General features: G+C 51.9%; 1 protein-coding gene across 3 annotated transcripts in view; it reads right to left on the reverse strand.

Moving 5' to 3' along the window:
* Positions 1 to 11,873: 11,873 nt before the first annotated feature.
* Positions 11,874 to 15,814, reverse strand: part of NR4A2 (nuclear receptor subfamily 4 group A member 2) — a 6,268-nt gene continuing 2,327 nt past the window's right edge. For 2 of the 3 annotated variants that reach the window (XM_017823820.1, XM_017823818.1), the window contains 5 exons: positions 14,412 to 14,541; positions 14,170 to 14,333; positions 13,322 to 13,524; positions 12,739 to 12,917; positions 11,874 to 12,648 (listed from right to left, as the gene is read on the reverse strand). In XM_017823820.1, coding sequence (XP_017679309.1) covers positions 12,392 to 12,648; positions 12,739 to 12,917; positions 13,322 to 13,524; positions 14,170 to 14,333; positions 14,412 to 14,541 — 933 coding nt within the window. In that variant the 3' untranslated portion in view covers positions 11,874 to 12,391. The remainder of the gene's footprint in view (positions 12,649 to 12,738; positions 12,918 to 13,321; positions 13,525 to 14,169; positions 14,334 to 14,411; positions 14,542 to 15,814) is intronic. The other variant, XM_017823819.1, reaches the window with a different exon arrangement.

The following is a 15,814-nucleotide window of genomic DNA, read 5'->3' on the forward strand; positions in this document are numbered from 1 at the left end:
TCAGCTGATCCCATCCCTCAAGCCACGACTCCAACTCCAGCCTGGACACCACCCCCTTCTCCCCACGTCACTCCTGCCCAGGGCTCCGTGCACACCCTGCAGCTCCAGCACCAGGGAATCCTCTTGCAGGGAAGATCTGAGAACAACTGACAGCAAAGTCACTGAGAATCCCACAGATTTAATGCCAGAGCCCTTCAGAAGAGGGACTGGGAACTGGGCACAGTCCAGTGCTCAGAGTAAGGAGTCAGAGGGTGGGTACCTTTAAACATATAATGGGTTTTGATTAAGATCCCACCAATGAAGAACTCCAAGGAGAAGAGGAAATCTTTCAAACCTGAAGAATTGCACCTTGTCTTTGTCCTGGAGGAAATCTTATACATCTTTTAATTACACTCTCCAAGTCAGAACCTATCCACATCTTAATTGCAGCCTTTTAAATCAAAATCCCACTCCAGCTCTTATTTTCCCATATGTTTCCCAAACTGTGGGATGACTCCCCTGCTATCCCAAAGCAGGAAAATATTGCTTGATGCAGCACCAGTCCTGTTCCTGAGTTCTTCTGATGGCAGCAGAACAGCCTCACGCTGTGTTTTACATCAGTTCACATAAATGACAGATGGAAAGACATTTAATTTACCCCACTCAAACAAGGAGCACTTCTCCAGGCCTTCTCAAACAACGAGGAGGAACCCAGACCTCACTGGCAGTTGCGTGGAGCTGACAGGTTGAGGCACAGTCAGATGTTCATCACACACCAGGGCATTATCCAAACAACTCAGCACACCCAGGAACAGGGGAAAAGGGCTGTTAAATGGAGCAGGAGCTGAAGGCAGAGCAGTGGCTGCCTGCACAGTAATTCTGTCTGTTCTTCTAGACAGTCACAGGAAAATTAGGAAGTTAAAAATAGGAAACTCACTTGCTGGAGCCAGTCCAGAGGAGATTACAGAAATGCTCCAAGGGCTGGAGCCCCTCTGCTCTGGAGCCAGGCTGGGAGAGCTGGGGGGGTTCCCCTGGAGAAGAGAAGGATCCAGGGAGAGCTGAGAGCCCCTTTCACAGTCTAAAGGGGCTCCAGGAGAGCTGGAGAGGGACTGGGGACAAGGGATGGAGGGACAGGACACAGGGAATGGCTTCCCACTGCCAGAGGGCAGGGATAGATGGGATATTGGGAAGGAATTCCTCCCTGCGAGACTGTCCCTGCCCATGGCAGGGGGTGGAACCAGATGAGCTTTGAGGTCCCTTCCAACCCAGGCCATTCTGAGAGTCCATGGGAGAAGTAGAACAGAAACCTCCCCATCTCTTAAGATGCAAATCCTTGGAACACAAGGTAACTAAACAAACAGGCAGTGCCTGCCTGAGGGTCCCCAGTGCCCCACAGGTCCCCTTCCTGCTCCCTGCACTGGGGCAGGGTGGTTGTTCTCACATCCAACTGACCATCTCAACAGGAAATCATTAAGGTAGGGCTGTGGAGGTTTATCCTCTGTGCATTTGTTTGTTTTAATTGAGCTTCCCTTAATATTTTGAGTTCACTGGTGCCCAAATCCTGAGACATTCAGAGCTCAGCTCAACACCAAAGGCAGACCAGCTGGGTCTCCTAAACATTTACTGCTCATACTTATATTGATGAGGATTTTCTCCTTCTTCAGCTTTCTTTATCTTAAAAAGTTGATATTTTGCACTGCTTTAACTCAGGAAAATATAAGGGCTTTTTTAGAGATACTTGATGGATTTTACTTTCCCCCCACACTGCTGTCTGGTGGGAATCTCTAATCTTCCCTTTGGAAATCAGGCTCATCTGGAGGCAAGGCAGAGAAATGCCAAATGGTAAACTTAAATACAGATCTGCTCTCCCAAACCCCAAAATTAAGCCATTGTTATTGCACCATTCGAGGGACCGAATGACTCCAAACCATAATTTAGTGAAGATCAAGTGTAAAATCTGTTTAATAATATCTGATACATCCTCTATCTCTGAGATTATATCCTGCATTTGCAGGGCATTGACTCCATAATCTAACAGGTCTTTTCCATCTCTGACTTCTATTAGCCTATGAATTACAACAAAAGGACCATTAGGCAAACCATAATTGTGGAAACAGCCTCTGACACGTGAGACTAACTCCTGCCATGGCAGGCAAAACTAAAATTAAAACACAGGCAGACAATTGAAAGGAAAGCTTTCCCTTTATCCAAGTGTTAACTTGCTTGATTGAAATCAGGAAAAAAAAAAAACTACTTAAGTCACAGAAAAGGCACTTTTTCTCCCCATCTTATTGGGGAAAATACCTTGTTTTGGCAGCACAGCAAGTGCTGGTTTGCCCCTGCAGGAAGGATGGGGCTGGGGGGTTATTTGGGATATTTTTCTCGTCTCCTGCCTCTTCCCAACCCAACTTGCCCTATGCTCTAGAGCCAGTTCTGCCAGGGAAAGTCACATATCTTGGCTTCCAATGAGCTTCACCTGGGGAAAGAAAACAAAAGAACCCAAAAAGCCCAGAAAAGGCAGAAATCCTCCAGCCGAGGCTGTCTGGGAGGGGGCTGGAAACACAGCCATCCTCCAGCAGCCCTGGCTAAGACACATTCCTGCAAAGGTCATGGGCTCTGAGAACAGCACAGAGGGAAGAGCAGCTGGCAGGGAAGTCCCACCCTGTAACACACCCGGGCACACGAGCTGTGCCCAGCCAGCAACAGAGCAGCACCTCCAGCCCCAGCCCCTGCTCCTGGGCTCCCTGAGGGGCCTGAGCTCAGCCTGGCCCCAGGAGCAGGTCGGGTACTGCTGTCCCCAGTGCCACAGGAGCTGCCAAAGCCAGTGCCAGCAGAAGGGCTGCAGGCACAGAGCTGGTATTGCTCCTGACCATCCGCCCTCCCCTGGCAGCACTGCCACCCCAGCACCAACCTCAGCCACCACCAGCTCGGTCCTGCCACCCTCCTGGGGATGGCAGGGATGTGGTGTCCAGTTAAAACTGACCAAAGCCCCAGGATCCACTTGGGGTGTGCGAACAGCTGAGAGAATTCCAGCCCTACCCACCGAGCCCAGAGGCACCACACGCTGCAGTGCCCGTGCTCAGGCCTCGGTGCTCTCGGTGCTCCTGCACTGTGCTCTGCAGGTGTGCATCTCTCCAGGGCTGTAGAGATCCAATACCACAGGTATTGGGAATGAACACACCATGGAATCATGTCCCCTCAGTCCCACGCAGGCGGGATGTCACCCCTCTGCTCGGAGAAGGGGTTTGAGACCAGCAGAGCATCCCCTGCACTGGAGTGAGCCATTCCCAACACCCTCCCGACAACAGCCACAGCTTTCAGCTCTCTGTAATGTTTCTCCAGCTTAATTAAGAAATACTTTTCACATGACCAACTGCTCCTTTTTTCTCCATTACTTCTAACACGACTGTTTATGCAAAACACACTCGTTAAAGACAGTTCTGCAGCATCATCTCTTCTCGCCGCTACTCGCAAAGAAAAAGCACGGGCTGATCCCTTACCTTTGCACGTCCTACGGCTTCCAAGATGCCAGGCTGGAGGAGCTGCCACCTGGAGCCAAGCCCGAGCGTCCATGTGCCGTGCCAGGCTCCGGCACAGCTGTGCCCTGCCCATGGAGCAGACTTACCACACATCTGCTCGCCCGCTCCCAGCCCTCCCGGCGCGAGAGCTGCCAATTGTGCCTCGCCGTGCCAAGCCGTGTGGCAGAGAGGTTGGGTTAGTATTTATGGAACAGAGGGATATCCAGGAGGGATTAGGAGGACTCTCAAGATCACTTCTGTTTGCGACTCGAGCGGGGTTTGAAAACGGGTCTTTTCAAATGGCAGCGAGTGAAATTATCCATTTCTGCCACAACACGCTCGGAGCCACAGCAACACTTGCATTTAAAAATCAGTTTTCCAAGGGGGTTAGGAGTTGGCAGCAAGTGTTCTCCATGAGCTAATAGCAGCCACACCTGAATTGTTTCTCTCATTCAAATCAGATCCTGAGGAATATCCATGCAAAGAGTCTGTTGGCCAAACAGAACCCATGGAGAAGCACCTGGCAAAGCCCACTCGGGTTAGACAGGGAAGTGTCACCCACTGACGGTTGTGCCACACTCATTGTCATCACCTGCTGCACTTCAGAGCCACCAGCTCCTGAAAAAGGCAGGAGCAGTGCAGGACACAACCCTGCAGGAGCAGGAGGAGTGGTAGGAAATGGTAGAAATGTTAATATTGACTCTCTCACAAATACAACCCCCCAGAACAGGCTGCTGGGCACTGCCTTCCCCTGGCCCCCCCAGGGTGCTCCCTCTCACCCCTTCACCTCAGAGCACACACCCAGCTTTACTTTCACGGAAACACTAAGGTTGGAAAAGACCTTAAAGGTTGGAAAAATGCTCCCAGTCAGACCCTTCTTGATTTCTCTTTCAAACAGGACTTTGTTAGACACTGCATTGGAAGTTTCAGCGTGTTCCCATCTCCATTTCCACACTCTGAGCTGAAATTCAGTGTAAACCAGGGGATTCCACAGCACAGCTTCTTCTGCACCAAGAGAACCAACCCCTCCTATTGTACTTTCCTGTTTTCCTAAATAAAGATCACTGTGCTATTAATCCTGATTAAAGATTGGCTTAAGCTGTGAAGGATTTGGGGCTACACAAATAAAACCAACAAGATTTCTTCCTGGAAATTGGAAGTGCACTCCAGCACAGACACCTAGGAACGTTCTCTGGGCTTGTGTGTCTCCTGATCACTGCAGGAAACAAACCTGCTCCAGGTTTCCATGGCACAGGTATTGCTGGGATTACAGTACTAACAGTTTCTCTCCAGCCCCTGCTTTACTGAACCTGTGACTTCCTGCCCTGAGATGCCCCCAAAGGCAGAGAGCAGATGTTTGGAATTCAATTTAGCACAACCTCACTAATATCAGTAACTTTTTCCTGATAACTTCATGTCATTAACTCGCATTTGCTTTGCAAATCTGCTAAAAATACAACTCTAAAGCATTTTAGGGAATGTGCATTTCTCCCCGCGGCCCTGCTGCTCACTTACAGATGATGGAAGTGTTGTGAACACATGGAATGTATTTGTTTGTCAGGAAATGCCACGAAATAAAAACATAACAGTTCTTTCAGTTCTATAAACTCCATCTTCAGGAATTACCAGAGTCATTTTTTATAGAGATTTTCAGGAAAAAAAGACATCAATATGTGACTTGAAATTAATTTGTAATAGGCTCACAAAACACACAACTGTGTTTTATTGTCCTTCCTTGTGCTCTCTGTAAAAAAAACGGATTATTCATTATATAAATATCCTAAATACATGATTTGGGGGTTCTATTCTTTGGGACCTTCAATCATTTACATTTTATAAAATGTTATGATGTTGTGCTGACTAGTCCTGAGTTGCAGCAGTTTATTGATACCATGTACTCACATGTATAAGGTTGAAAAATTCATGGCCAGACACTGCAATCACATTACTCAAGAATCATGTTCCTTTTCCTTGGGCACATCCAAGGAAACACCCAATTTTACAGTAAAACCAGAAAAAAACGTGATAGCATCTGATCACTTCGTCTCTCAAAATGCTTAATGGCAGCTCTGGGGAAACGTGTTCTGAAAAAGAGAGTCCTGAACCTCCACTAAGTAACTGCAGAGATAACCCCTCCAAAACCCCCTGTTTGCAGGAGCAGCCAGTCCTGGTTCTGTGGGCTCAGCAGATTCCTGCTCTTACACTCGTGTTTGCCATTTTGTACAACAGGAGAGCAAAGCTGCCAACACTAAGGGTCCCAGACCACTGAAATGGCTGTGAAAGGAAACTCTGAACAACGTAACGGTGGCACAGCCGCTACACAAAGGACTTTCAGGACCACAGGATCACACAATCCCAGAAAGGTTTGGGTTGGAAGGTTAAAGCTCATCTCATTCTGCCGTCCCAGGTTGCTCCGAGCCCCAGCCAGCCTGGCCTTGGACACTTCCAGGGATGGGGCAGCCACAGCTGCTCTGCAGGCTGGCAGGGAGTGAGTGGAGATAAAAACAGAAGAAATATTTGGGACAAAAAAAAAAAAAAAAGTCAACCTGTGCAAAGCAGGGACAAGTGTCAGAGAAGGAGCTTTTGAAGGAATCCTACAGGATTGGCCGTGTTGGTGCCAGATGAGTGATGTCTGCACGGGCAGGTACCAAACACCTGCAGAAAAGCCACTGCATGTGCCCAGAGGAGTGTGGCCCCTGCCCCTGTGCAGCACAGAGTCACACCTGGCACATGAGGGGCTCTGGCCCTCCTTCCCCGTGCCAGGGAACTGTGGGATGCAGCATCCCTGCCCACCACCTCGGCCACGCTGCCTCCATCACTGCCGAGCTGTTCTCTGCCCGCCAAGACAGACCCAGCACAACACAGCGGAAATTAAGATCGTGCTTTTGATCTGAACAGCAAACCCACCCTCTTCCAGCAGTGGCTCTGCCCCCCACGCCGTGACCCGAGCCCATCCCTGGCTCCCGGTGCCGCTCCCTCCCCAGAGACAGAACATTTCCAGAGGGGCTGGCGGCGGCCGCTCGCTCCTCCCGCAGCCGAGCCCCCCCATCCTTGGCCTTTTAAGTTTAGCTCCAGAGCTTGTCGCTTCACTTTATCTCTTCATGAAGCAGCTGGAGGGTGCCTGGGTTTGAGGTGGGTACCTGAACTGCTCTGGAGAGCAGAGCCAGCGCCGCGGGCCCTGCCCTGTCCCCGCCGAACCCACCGAGCGGCACCGGCACCGCGCCAGGACCGGCACAGCAACCACCAGCACAGCAACCACCAGCTCACCACCAGAGCAGCTCCCTCGGGGCCCACACACAGGCACTGCCCCGGCACTGCAAACCCCAACCGTTTCCACAGGTTTTGTTGGGAGCACACAGAGAAGACTTTGGGCTGTTTGTTCTGTACCTGCATCACGTTCCATTGTCTGCAGTTCTGACTGGGCTGTTGCAGTTCACTGTGCAATTCACTCGGAACATTAAAATGACAGAATAATTGAAATTTTGGGTTGATGTCTCTCTCTCTCTCTAGAAAACCACATTAGTCAAGAAAAATTATCTAAGTGATGTTATTTACTGTTTTTTAACACGTGCAGGCCCCTGCGCCTTCAATAAGACACCCAGCAAGCATTAAAAGCTGCTTTTGCCGGTGCTGTAGAGCAGATGCATCCTATTAAAGCCATTAATTCAGCCACTAAAGCCAAAGTACTGCAATCCAGAGCATCAACCCAGCACACACAGCAACCCAGCACCTGCCAAAATCCCACCACAGTGACCCCCACTGCCGGGGCCAGGGGGACTGGGCTCCAACCCTGCCAAGGGGTTACACAAAAGCTGAGTGCCCACCCACAAAACTTGTTCAAACATCATGTCTCCTAAACAGAAACATTCCTCTGAATTAAACTCTTCCACCTCACAAAAGCAGCTCAATCGTAAATGAGGGAGCTGAGGAGGAAGAGATGAACAAACACAGAACACCCGAATCGCACTTGGGGAAATTCTGTCACCCTAAGGAAGGTCCCAAATTCCCAGGTGAGATTTGGTTTCTTACAGAAGATTGTATAGATTTGGATAAAAATCAGAAACTCTCTGACTAGACACGAGGCCTGTTCAATGAGATGTTCTGTTTACACTCGTCCAAAACCAGGTTTCTCCTCAGTCCCTCAGCCAGGCACCATCCCCACCGTGCAGCAAACACCGTGCTGGGAACTCGAGCACCCCAAAACCTCCTCACTGGATCAAGCAGAGCTGCCTTGCCAGTGCTGGAATGAACCAGATACATTCCTACTGCATCTCCAGGAAGCTCCAGTCGTGCACACATCCCTCACCTTCAGATCTGGCAGATCTGTATTCCAGGCGTGCTGCTTTGGAACAAGAACACAAATCACCTGTTCTGTCAAAACGAGCTCTCCTGGTCATCCTTGCACTCCATGGAAATGCACTAATCCCATTAAAATGCAATAATCCCATTATTTAGCTAGGCATGTACTTTCAAATAAAATGAAATTTAAAAAAAAAAAAAATGCACAAAGCTCGAGCTCTGCAGATCCACCCTCGTGCCTCCAAACCACAACACCGGTGAAGGCAACTATTTACTGCTAAAACAGGGGAGCAAAGACAGGAGGAAAACAGGAAAACAGAGAAAACACACCATATAGAAAATGTCAAATATGTCAAAACATTCATGAATACCAACATCTCCCTCTGCACCGTCCCCAGCTGCAAAGGTTACTTAGGGCTAACGTTTCAGCAAGTGCAGATTATGCAGCGCTGGGTTTACTTATACATAAAAAAACCAGCTACAGGTGCATCTGAAGTGCCTTTTGCATGCAGCCAGCCCGGGGATTTCTCCCACTGAAGGAAAGCCAGGAGGGCAAAAATCACATAAAACATGAATTTGCCAGCTCTGACTACACCCCAGACCTAAATTCCCCCTGGCTGCTCCCGGTGTTCGTGACACGTGCAACGAGGATAATCAGGGAAAGGACTAAAAGCAAGTGTTGCCGATTGCAACCCCAAACTAATAAAGCTCCTGCACAGGTCTCGTGCCTGCAGCAATTCATCTCCGGGAAAGGCGGGTTCGGAACACGGCGTGACACTTCCCTGTCCCCAAGTCACTGACGGAGAATTATATGGGAATTCTATCAGCCCGGTTTTATGGGACTGGGAGCACAACACGCCCAGGACAACGTGGCATCGTCCAGGCCCTCGGACAAACGGAGCTGAAATTAAATGTCACAAGTGGAACACGACAGACTGTGCGAGCAAACACCCGACCTGGATCCGCCCCAGTTCGCCTGTCAGGTTTGGAAATCTTGGCATGTTTGGGAAAATTGTGCCTTGGTGTAACCTCCTCATCCATCAGCACCAGGAGAAGAAAGGTGCCCTGCTCTGCCTCAGCAGTGAGACCCTCCCTGGCTGAGGCTTCAGTGGGAACACGAGTGTGACTCAGACAGAGCAAGCAGGCTCCATTCTCACACATCAGTGCAGCAGAGGAGCGAGTCTGTAGAAAACAGTGCAATTGTACGAGCAAAAAAAGTTGGGTTCAAATCATCCCAGTGGGCTGATGACAAACCACAGAACCAACCTCCCCAGGGAACAAACCAGGATGGATCTGGCTGCTCCCCACACCAGCCCAGCAGAACGAGCAGTAACAAATTCCAGCAGCAGCACAGAGCTAAAATAATTAAGATAACTATTGATCTGGAATATTGCAAGCCTAGAGAAGTGAAATCTTTTAATAAATCCTCCCATTGATACCACCAGTTAAAAATCATTCCTTCAGCTCCACATTCTGCTTCGAGCTCCCAACTCCAAACATTTTTCTGAATGTCTCTATACAGTGCTCAGTGCTTCTTCCCTGCTTCCTTACTGTCCTTCCCTGAGCCTGCAGAACGGGGAAAGCAGCGGACCCAGGGAGCACAGAGGCTCCAGCAGCCCTTCCCTCTCCAGCCTGCCCTTTAAACAAGCCCCCCTGGGCCCCTGGAAGCATTCCCTCCCGTGTTCCCTGCCCGAGCCCACCTGGATGCCCGTGCCCAGGCAGGCAGGGTCCCTCCAGCCGCTGATCCACACAGGGCTCCTCTGCCCGGCCACCCTCCGAGCCACGGACAGGGCAGGAGCCCACCCGGGGGGCTGAGGAGTGGGGGAAACACGGGGGAAGAGGGCATGGCTGGGGGTAAAAGCCGAGGCAGGTGCGAAATGGCTGCCTGGGAAGGATAAATCCTCCTCTCCCCAGGTGCAGAGGGTTAAACCTGTTAGAAAAGTTACTGCAGAAGACGCTGAGGCAAGTGGTGGAAGCAGCTGATTTTTGGGGAGAATTGGGAGCAGGTGTGGGCATATTTAAAGGGAGGTCGAGTTGTTAAATCCTTTCTATAAACAGGTGTGCTTTTTTTCCATTTAAAAACCCTTCTAAAGCATAGACATTTACACTTCTGTATCTACTCACACATATTTAGGGAATATCTATATTCCATATATATTATCTAGGTTGAAGTCACAACGACTCCAACCCCGTGTCCTTGGCAATCCCAAGCTCAAAACCCCGCTCAGCATGAATTAGGCAGCACCTAACTCTACCCCAGCCCCACTCGCTGCCCCCCGCACCCGCCTGCGGTGGGACCGACTCCTAATTCTTCTTAAAACTCTTTATTTTAGGAATTTTTCGCCTGGTCGAGCCGCAAAGCCCCTTCCCCGGGCAGAGTGGCTGCTCGGGGCTGTCCGCTCCGGAGGCGCAGGGGACCGGGGTGCGGGGGGTGCGGGGGTGCGGGGCGGCGGATCGCAGCCCCCCGGGGACGGGGGTGCGGCACCGGGGCCCTCCCCGCCCCTAACTCCGTGTCCGTGGGGGTTTTTTGGGTCGGGCACCGAGGGCCCCGTGGCAGAGAGCGGATTGAACCCGGCTGCGGCAGCGGAGTCCCCTCACCCTCCCACGGGCGTTACTGAGGCCAGCGGCTGAAGTTCTGGCCATTCCCGGACGAACCACCGGAGTTTCGGTTCCCGCTCCCTCTCCACGCGTGGGAGCCCCGCGAGCACATCCCGGTCCCCCTCCCGGAGCCGGGACCCCGCGGGGCTCTGGGCGCGGTGTCGGTCCCGCCGGTGCGGAGAAGCCCCCCCGCCCTGTCCCGCAGTCCGCGGGACCCCCGAGGCTCCGGGGGGCAGCGAATTCCCCCGGTATCCGCACCCCGCTTTGCTCCGCGCGGCCCGTCCTGCTCCCCCGAGCCCCTCCGCAGCCGCGGGGGCAAGTTTAGGGATTAAATGCCTTAACTAAAGGTGTTTTCCTGAGGAATTAGCCCCCCGATGAAGGGATGTGCCTGAGCAAACGCCGGCGCGGGAGGAGGGAGAGAGGGATGGATGTCGCAGGATGCGGGGTCCTGATGCGGGGTCTGGATGCGGCGGGGACCGACCGCGGAAAAACCCGGGAAAGGACCAACCTCCGAGCCGCGGGTTTTCCTCCTCTTCCTCCCGCGGCGCCGGCGGCACCGAACGGGAACGGCCCCGTCCATCGGCACTCCGGGATCGCCGCACGGGCAGAGGCTTTTGTCCCCTGGGTGCGGCGGGGGCTGCGGGGCAGCTTCGCACTTCGGCAGAAAGGAGACGAAATTCGATTCGTTTACATGTTTTATTGTTGTAAACATTAAAATTGTCTTTCTCAAAGAAAGAGTTCTCGGGAGAAAAAATAATAATAATAATAATTATAATAATTATAATCCGCGTTTCTAACTGTCTCACACCATATCAAAAAAAGGCAGCGACTTTCCCGTGTGCCGAACCGGGGTATACAAAGAAAAATACCACAGAATATGGCAATATTAAAAATATTACTCGAACATAAAATAATATATTAACCGACAATTTTTAGACATAAAAAAAAAACCCGGAACAAAACAAACCAAAAATTCAAAGTGCTCAGTAATTTCCAGGGAGTTATGTATAGTATAAGCACTCTGGAAACAGTCAAAAGCTGCTGCATGCAAGATCTGTTTAGCTTTAGACAACAAAATAATCAAGATATAAACTTCTTCTTTAATCAACATCAACAGTACATACAACACTTACAAACAAGGGGTGTCGGGCGGTGTTTACAAACACTATGTGTCCCTTTGGGGGGGGATCTCGAGGGGGTGACACTTGTTCCCACCTATTTTACAATTGAGAAAATGTTTGAAGCTTAGATAACTACCAGTCTTTATAAAAGCTACCAGACTACATAGTGTCTGAAATACTATTTATAGAATATAGACATTACTGAAATAGCAAGTGCCTATAACATTGTCACCCTGGAATCGTCATGCTTCCCTGGTATGGACAGATTGGGTTTTCTTGTCTTTATTCTCCCTTTTTTTTTTTTAATTATTTTTTTTTTCCCCCAAACACGTTTAGCTTCTATTTTTATTTTTTTTTCTAGAATTATTTTCCGTATTTCTTCAGAAATAGGCACGGAATAATTTTTTTTGAAAAGCCAAACCGCATCTGATAAATTTACAAGCCTTCTCCAATGCCACGCCACCCACGCAACGTTTGGGCTTTGGGTATATTACAGCTTTCTTTTACAGCAGAAAACTTTAGTCTTTAGGAGGGTGACGCTCGTGGGTCCCTCAACACTCGGTTTGTCACCGCGTGGGTCTGAGCTGCGCGCCCGGCGTCGCCAGATTGGGTCACCTTTCCACTCAGAAGTCCTTAATAATAAATTCATTTAGAAGCCGATAATAAAAAGTTTATACCATGGTATTTGTGTAGTCCATGAGCCGCATCCATGATGCCCCAGAGCCAAAATGCCCATCGCGTTCTGCCTGCAGGAGTTCGCAACACTGGCTGGGGTGGGAGCTGGCACCCAGGGGTGCTGCTCTGGGCCCAGACCAGCTCCCCTTCAGGCAGGTGGAGCTTCTCCTCGGGTCAGCGGAAGCGCACGGGGGAAGAGTCTTAAAAAGGTAAAGTGTCCAGGAAAAGTTTGTCGATTATTGCTGGCGGTGGCACCAAATCTTCCAGTTTCAGGTAGAAAATGCGCTGCAGCCCCTGCGTGCAAAGCGTGCGGAGTTCGGGGAGCTTCCCCAAGAGTTTGGACAAATAGTTGGGGCGATTCAGGCCCCCGTTATTGAAAGTCACATGGTCTTTGAGACAATTTACAATCTTGTTCTGAAGCTCTTCCACCCTCTTGGGTTCCTTCAGCCCGTGCCTCTCTGCAAAGAGAAGGGTGCGGGACGTTACAGGTCTGACACGGAGAAAGGCGGGCGAGGGAACAGGAGCAGGCAGGAAGGGGGGACACTGACCTGTCACCATGGCCAGGGCAGCGATGCAGGAGAAGGCAGAGATGTCGATGTTCATGTTTTGCAAGTTGGAGGAAAACTCCACAATGGAATCGATCCACTCCCCAAAGCCACGGACGCACTGCAACCGGTGCAGGACCACCCCGTTGCAGAAGATTAGCTTCCCCTCCACGGGGTTGGACCTGGAAGGAAGGGGACAACCCCAAAATGAACTGATGGATGAATGAGAGAGGGGGGAAAATTAGGTAGAAAGAAAAAAATGAAGGAAGAGGATGAGAGAAAAAAAGACAAGGGATTAAAAAAAAAAGAGAGAGAACGAGCAAAAGGAAGGAAGGGAGAGAAGGAAGGGAAAGAAGGAAGGGAGAGAAGGATAAAATAAAGAGAGTGAAAGAGAAAAAAGAAAAGAAGAGAAGAGGAAAGAAATTTTAAAAAAATAAGAAAGGAGAAGATGAGGAGAGAAGAGCTAAACAACTAATTACTTGAGGAGCAATAAATGAAGGATTTAAGAGGCACCTAATTACCGAGGAGTTAATAAAATGCAGATCAGTGGACCTTGAAAGGTTCTGGCTCCCTGGCCGCCCCTCACCTGTATGCCAACCGCAGCACGAACAGCTCCAGGAAGGCAGACTCGAAGAGCAGGTCCTGGTCCGTTTTGGGGAGGTCGGTGAAGCCGGGGATTTTTTCTGCCCACCCTCGGATGATCTCCATGGAGCCGGTCAGGAGATCATAGAACTGCTGGATGTGCTGGGTGTCGTCACCGCTCAGCTGGTAGTCGGGGTTAGCCTGGAACTGGAAATTCATTTTAAAAAGCCCTTAATGAGGTTCTCTAAAGTCTATAACCCGTGAAATTGCTCACCCCATCCCCGGCCAGGGAGCGGGCTGGGATAACAATTAAACCTCTCTCTGACCGGTGAGGAAATTAGATGTTCCGGGGCAATTAATTCGATTAGGAACGGCGCTCCGAGGCCGCCGCTCTGCGTGCGCGGGGGGCCCGATCCCGGGGCGGCGCTGGGGCCGGCGGGGCTGAGCCGAGCCCCGGGACCGGCGGGGCTGAGCCGAGCCCCGGGACCGGCGGGGCTGAGCCGAGCCCTCGGTGCCGGCGGGGCTGAGCCGAGCCCCGGGACCGGCGGGGCTGAGCCGAGCCCTCGGTGCCGGCGGGGCTGAGCCGAGCCCTCGGTGCCGGCGGGGCTGAGCCGAGCCCCGGGACCGGCGGGGCTGAGCCGAGCCCTCGGTGCCGGCGGGGCTGAGCCGAGCCCCGGCCGCCCGGCAGCGCTGCGGTGCCGGTGCGGGTGCGGTGCGGCGACGGCCCCGGCGGGGCGGGCAGAGCTCCGAGCTCCGAGCCCCGGCTCTCCCCCCGCAGCGGCCGCGGGGCCGCCGGCCCCCCCTCCCCGGGCGGCGGCGGCGGGGTCCCTCCGCGAGCTCGGTGCCGCTTACCCGGGAATAGTCCAGGCTGGTCATAGCCGGGTTGGAGTCGACATGGGCTCTCACCAGCGCACTGATCAGACTCACCGGGGGAGAGGGGGGAGAGGGCTCCTGGGGGCTCTTCGGTTTGGACGGCAAGCGGCCCCGCCGGCCTTTTAGGCTGTCTGTGCGCACCACTGCAAGAGAGAGCGGGGTCAGCGAGGCCCGCGGGGAGCGCTCGGGGCGGGCGGGCGGACGGACGGACGGACACTCACCCTCCTTGACCATGCCGACGGCCAGGCACTTCTGGAAGCGGCAGTACTGGCAGCGGTTGCGCCGGCGCTTGTCCACCGGGCAGTTCTTGTTGGCCAGACACACGTACTTGGCGTTCTTCTGCACCGTGCGCTGCGGGACGGGGCGGGACGGGCGGGCTGAGCGGTCGGACGGGGCTGCGGGCCCCGATCCCGCTCCCGCACCGCCGCCACCGCCGCTCCCGCCTTTATTTTCTTATCCCCTGTTTTCCCCTCGATTTTCTTTTCCCCTTTCCCCCTGTATTTTCTTTTCAGTTTTTGCCTTTATTTTCTCCCCTTTACCCCCTTATTTTGTTTTCCCGGTTTTCCTTTTCCCCCTTTATATTCTTTTCCCTTTTCCTTTTTATTTCCTTTTCCATTTTACCCTTTATTTTCTTTTCCCTTTTCCCTTTTATTTTCTTTTCCTTTTTTTTTTCTACTTTTATCTTTATTTTCTTCCTCCTTTTCTATCTTTATTTCCCTTCCCCTTTTTTCCCTTTCTTTTTCATTTTTTAAAATTTCCTTTTCCATTTTTCCTTTATTTCCTTTCCCCTTTATTCTTCCCTTTTTTCTTCTCACCTTGTAAAATTTATTTTCTTTTCCTTTTTCTTCCTTTATTTCCCTTTCCCCCTTAATTTCTTTTCCCTTTTCCCCCTCCATTTCCTTTTTCCCCCCTTCATTTCCTTTTCCCTTTTCTCTCTTCCCCCCACCCCTTTCTTTTCCTCTCTTTTTTTTTTTTCCTGGGCATTTAACAGGAGCAAATTGACAGCGTTAACATCCGAGGTAACCTCGCAGCTCCTGGCCGTGTTTTATATGCCAAGAAGAGGGAAGGAGACGCTCGGTAAATACAAATCCGTGGGCATTCATATTATTTACATTCCTTGGAGACCTTCTCTATTTAAAATGATAAGATTATTCAATCAGGATGGTGAAATAAAGAGATCACTTAATTTTACCACAGGGAATTCTGTTCCACATGGTTAGCTCAGACGCAGTTCTCTGTCCTAACCGATTTCCATCTGCGGGCTCCTCGCCCCGCCGGGTCCCCACTGCCCGACACCCTGCCTGCACCCTGCCCGTGCCCTGCCTGCATGCTGCCTGCCCGCTGTCCTGCACCTTGTCCCTGCTCTGCCTGCTCCCTGCCTGCCCGCTGTCCTGCACCTTGTCCCTGCTCTGCCTGCTCCCTGACTGCCCGCTGTCCCGGTCCCTGCCTGCCCGCTGTCCCGGTCCCTGCCTGCCCGCTGTCCCGGTCCCTGCCTGCCCGCTGTCCCGCACCCTGCCTGCCCGCTGTCCCGCTCCCTGCCTGCCCGCTGTCCCGCACCCTGCCTGCCCGCTGTCCCGGTCCCTGCCTGCCCGCTGTCCCGGTCCCTGCCCTCCCTGCCTGCCCC

Source organism: Lepidothrix coronata, unplaced genomic scaffold, assembly GCF_001604755.1.
Source record: "Lepidothrix coronata isolate B3197 unplaced genomic scaffold, Lepidothrix_coronata-1.0 Scaffold105, whole genome shotgun sequence".
Classification (NCBI taxonomy): domain Eukaryota; kingdom Metazoa; phylum Chordata; class Aves; order Passeriformes; family Pipridae; genus Lepidothrix; species Lepidothrix coronata.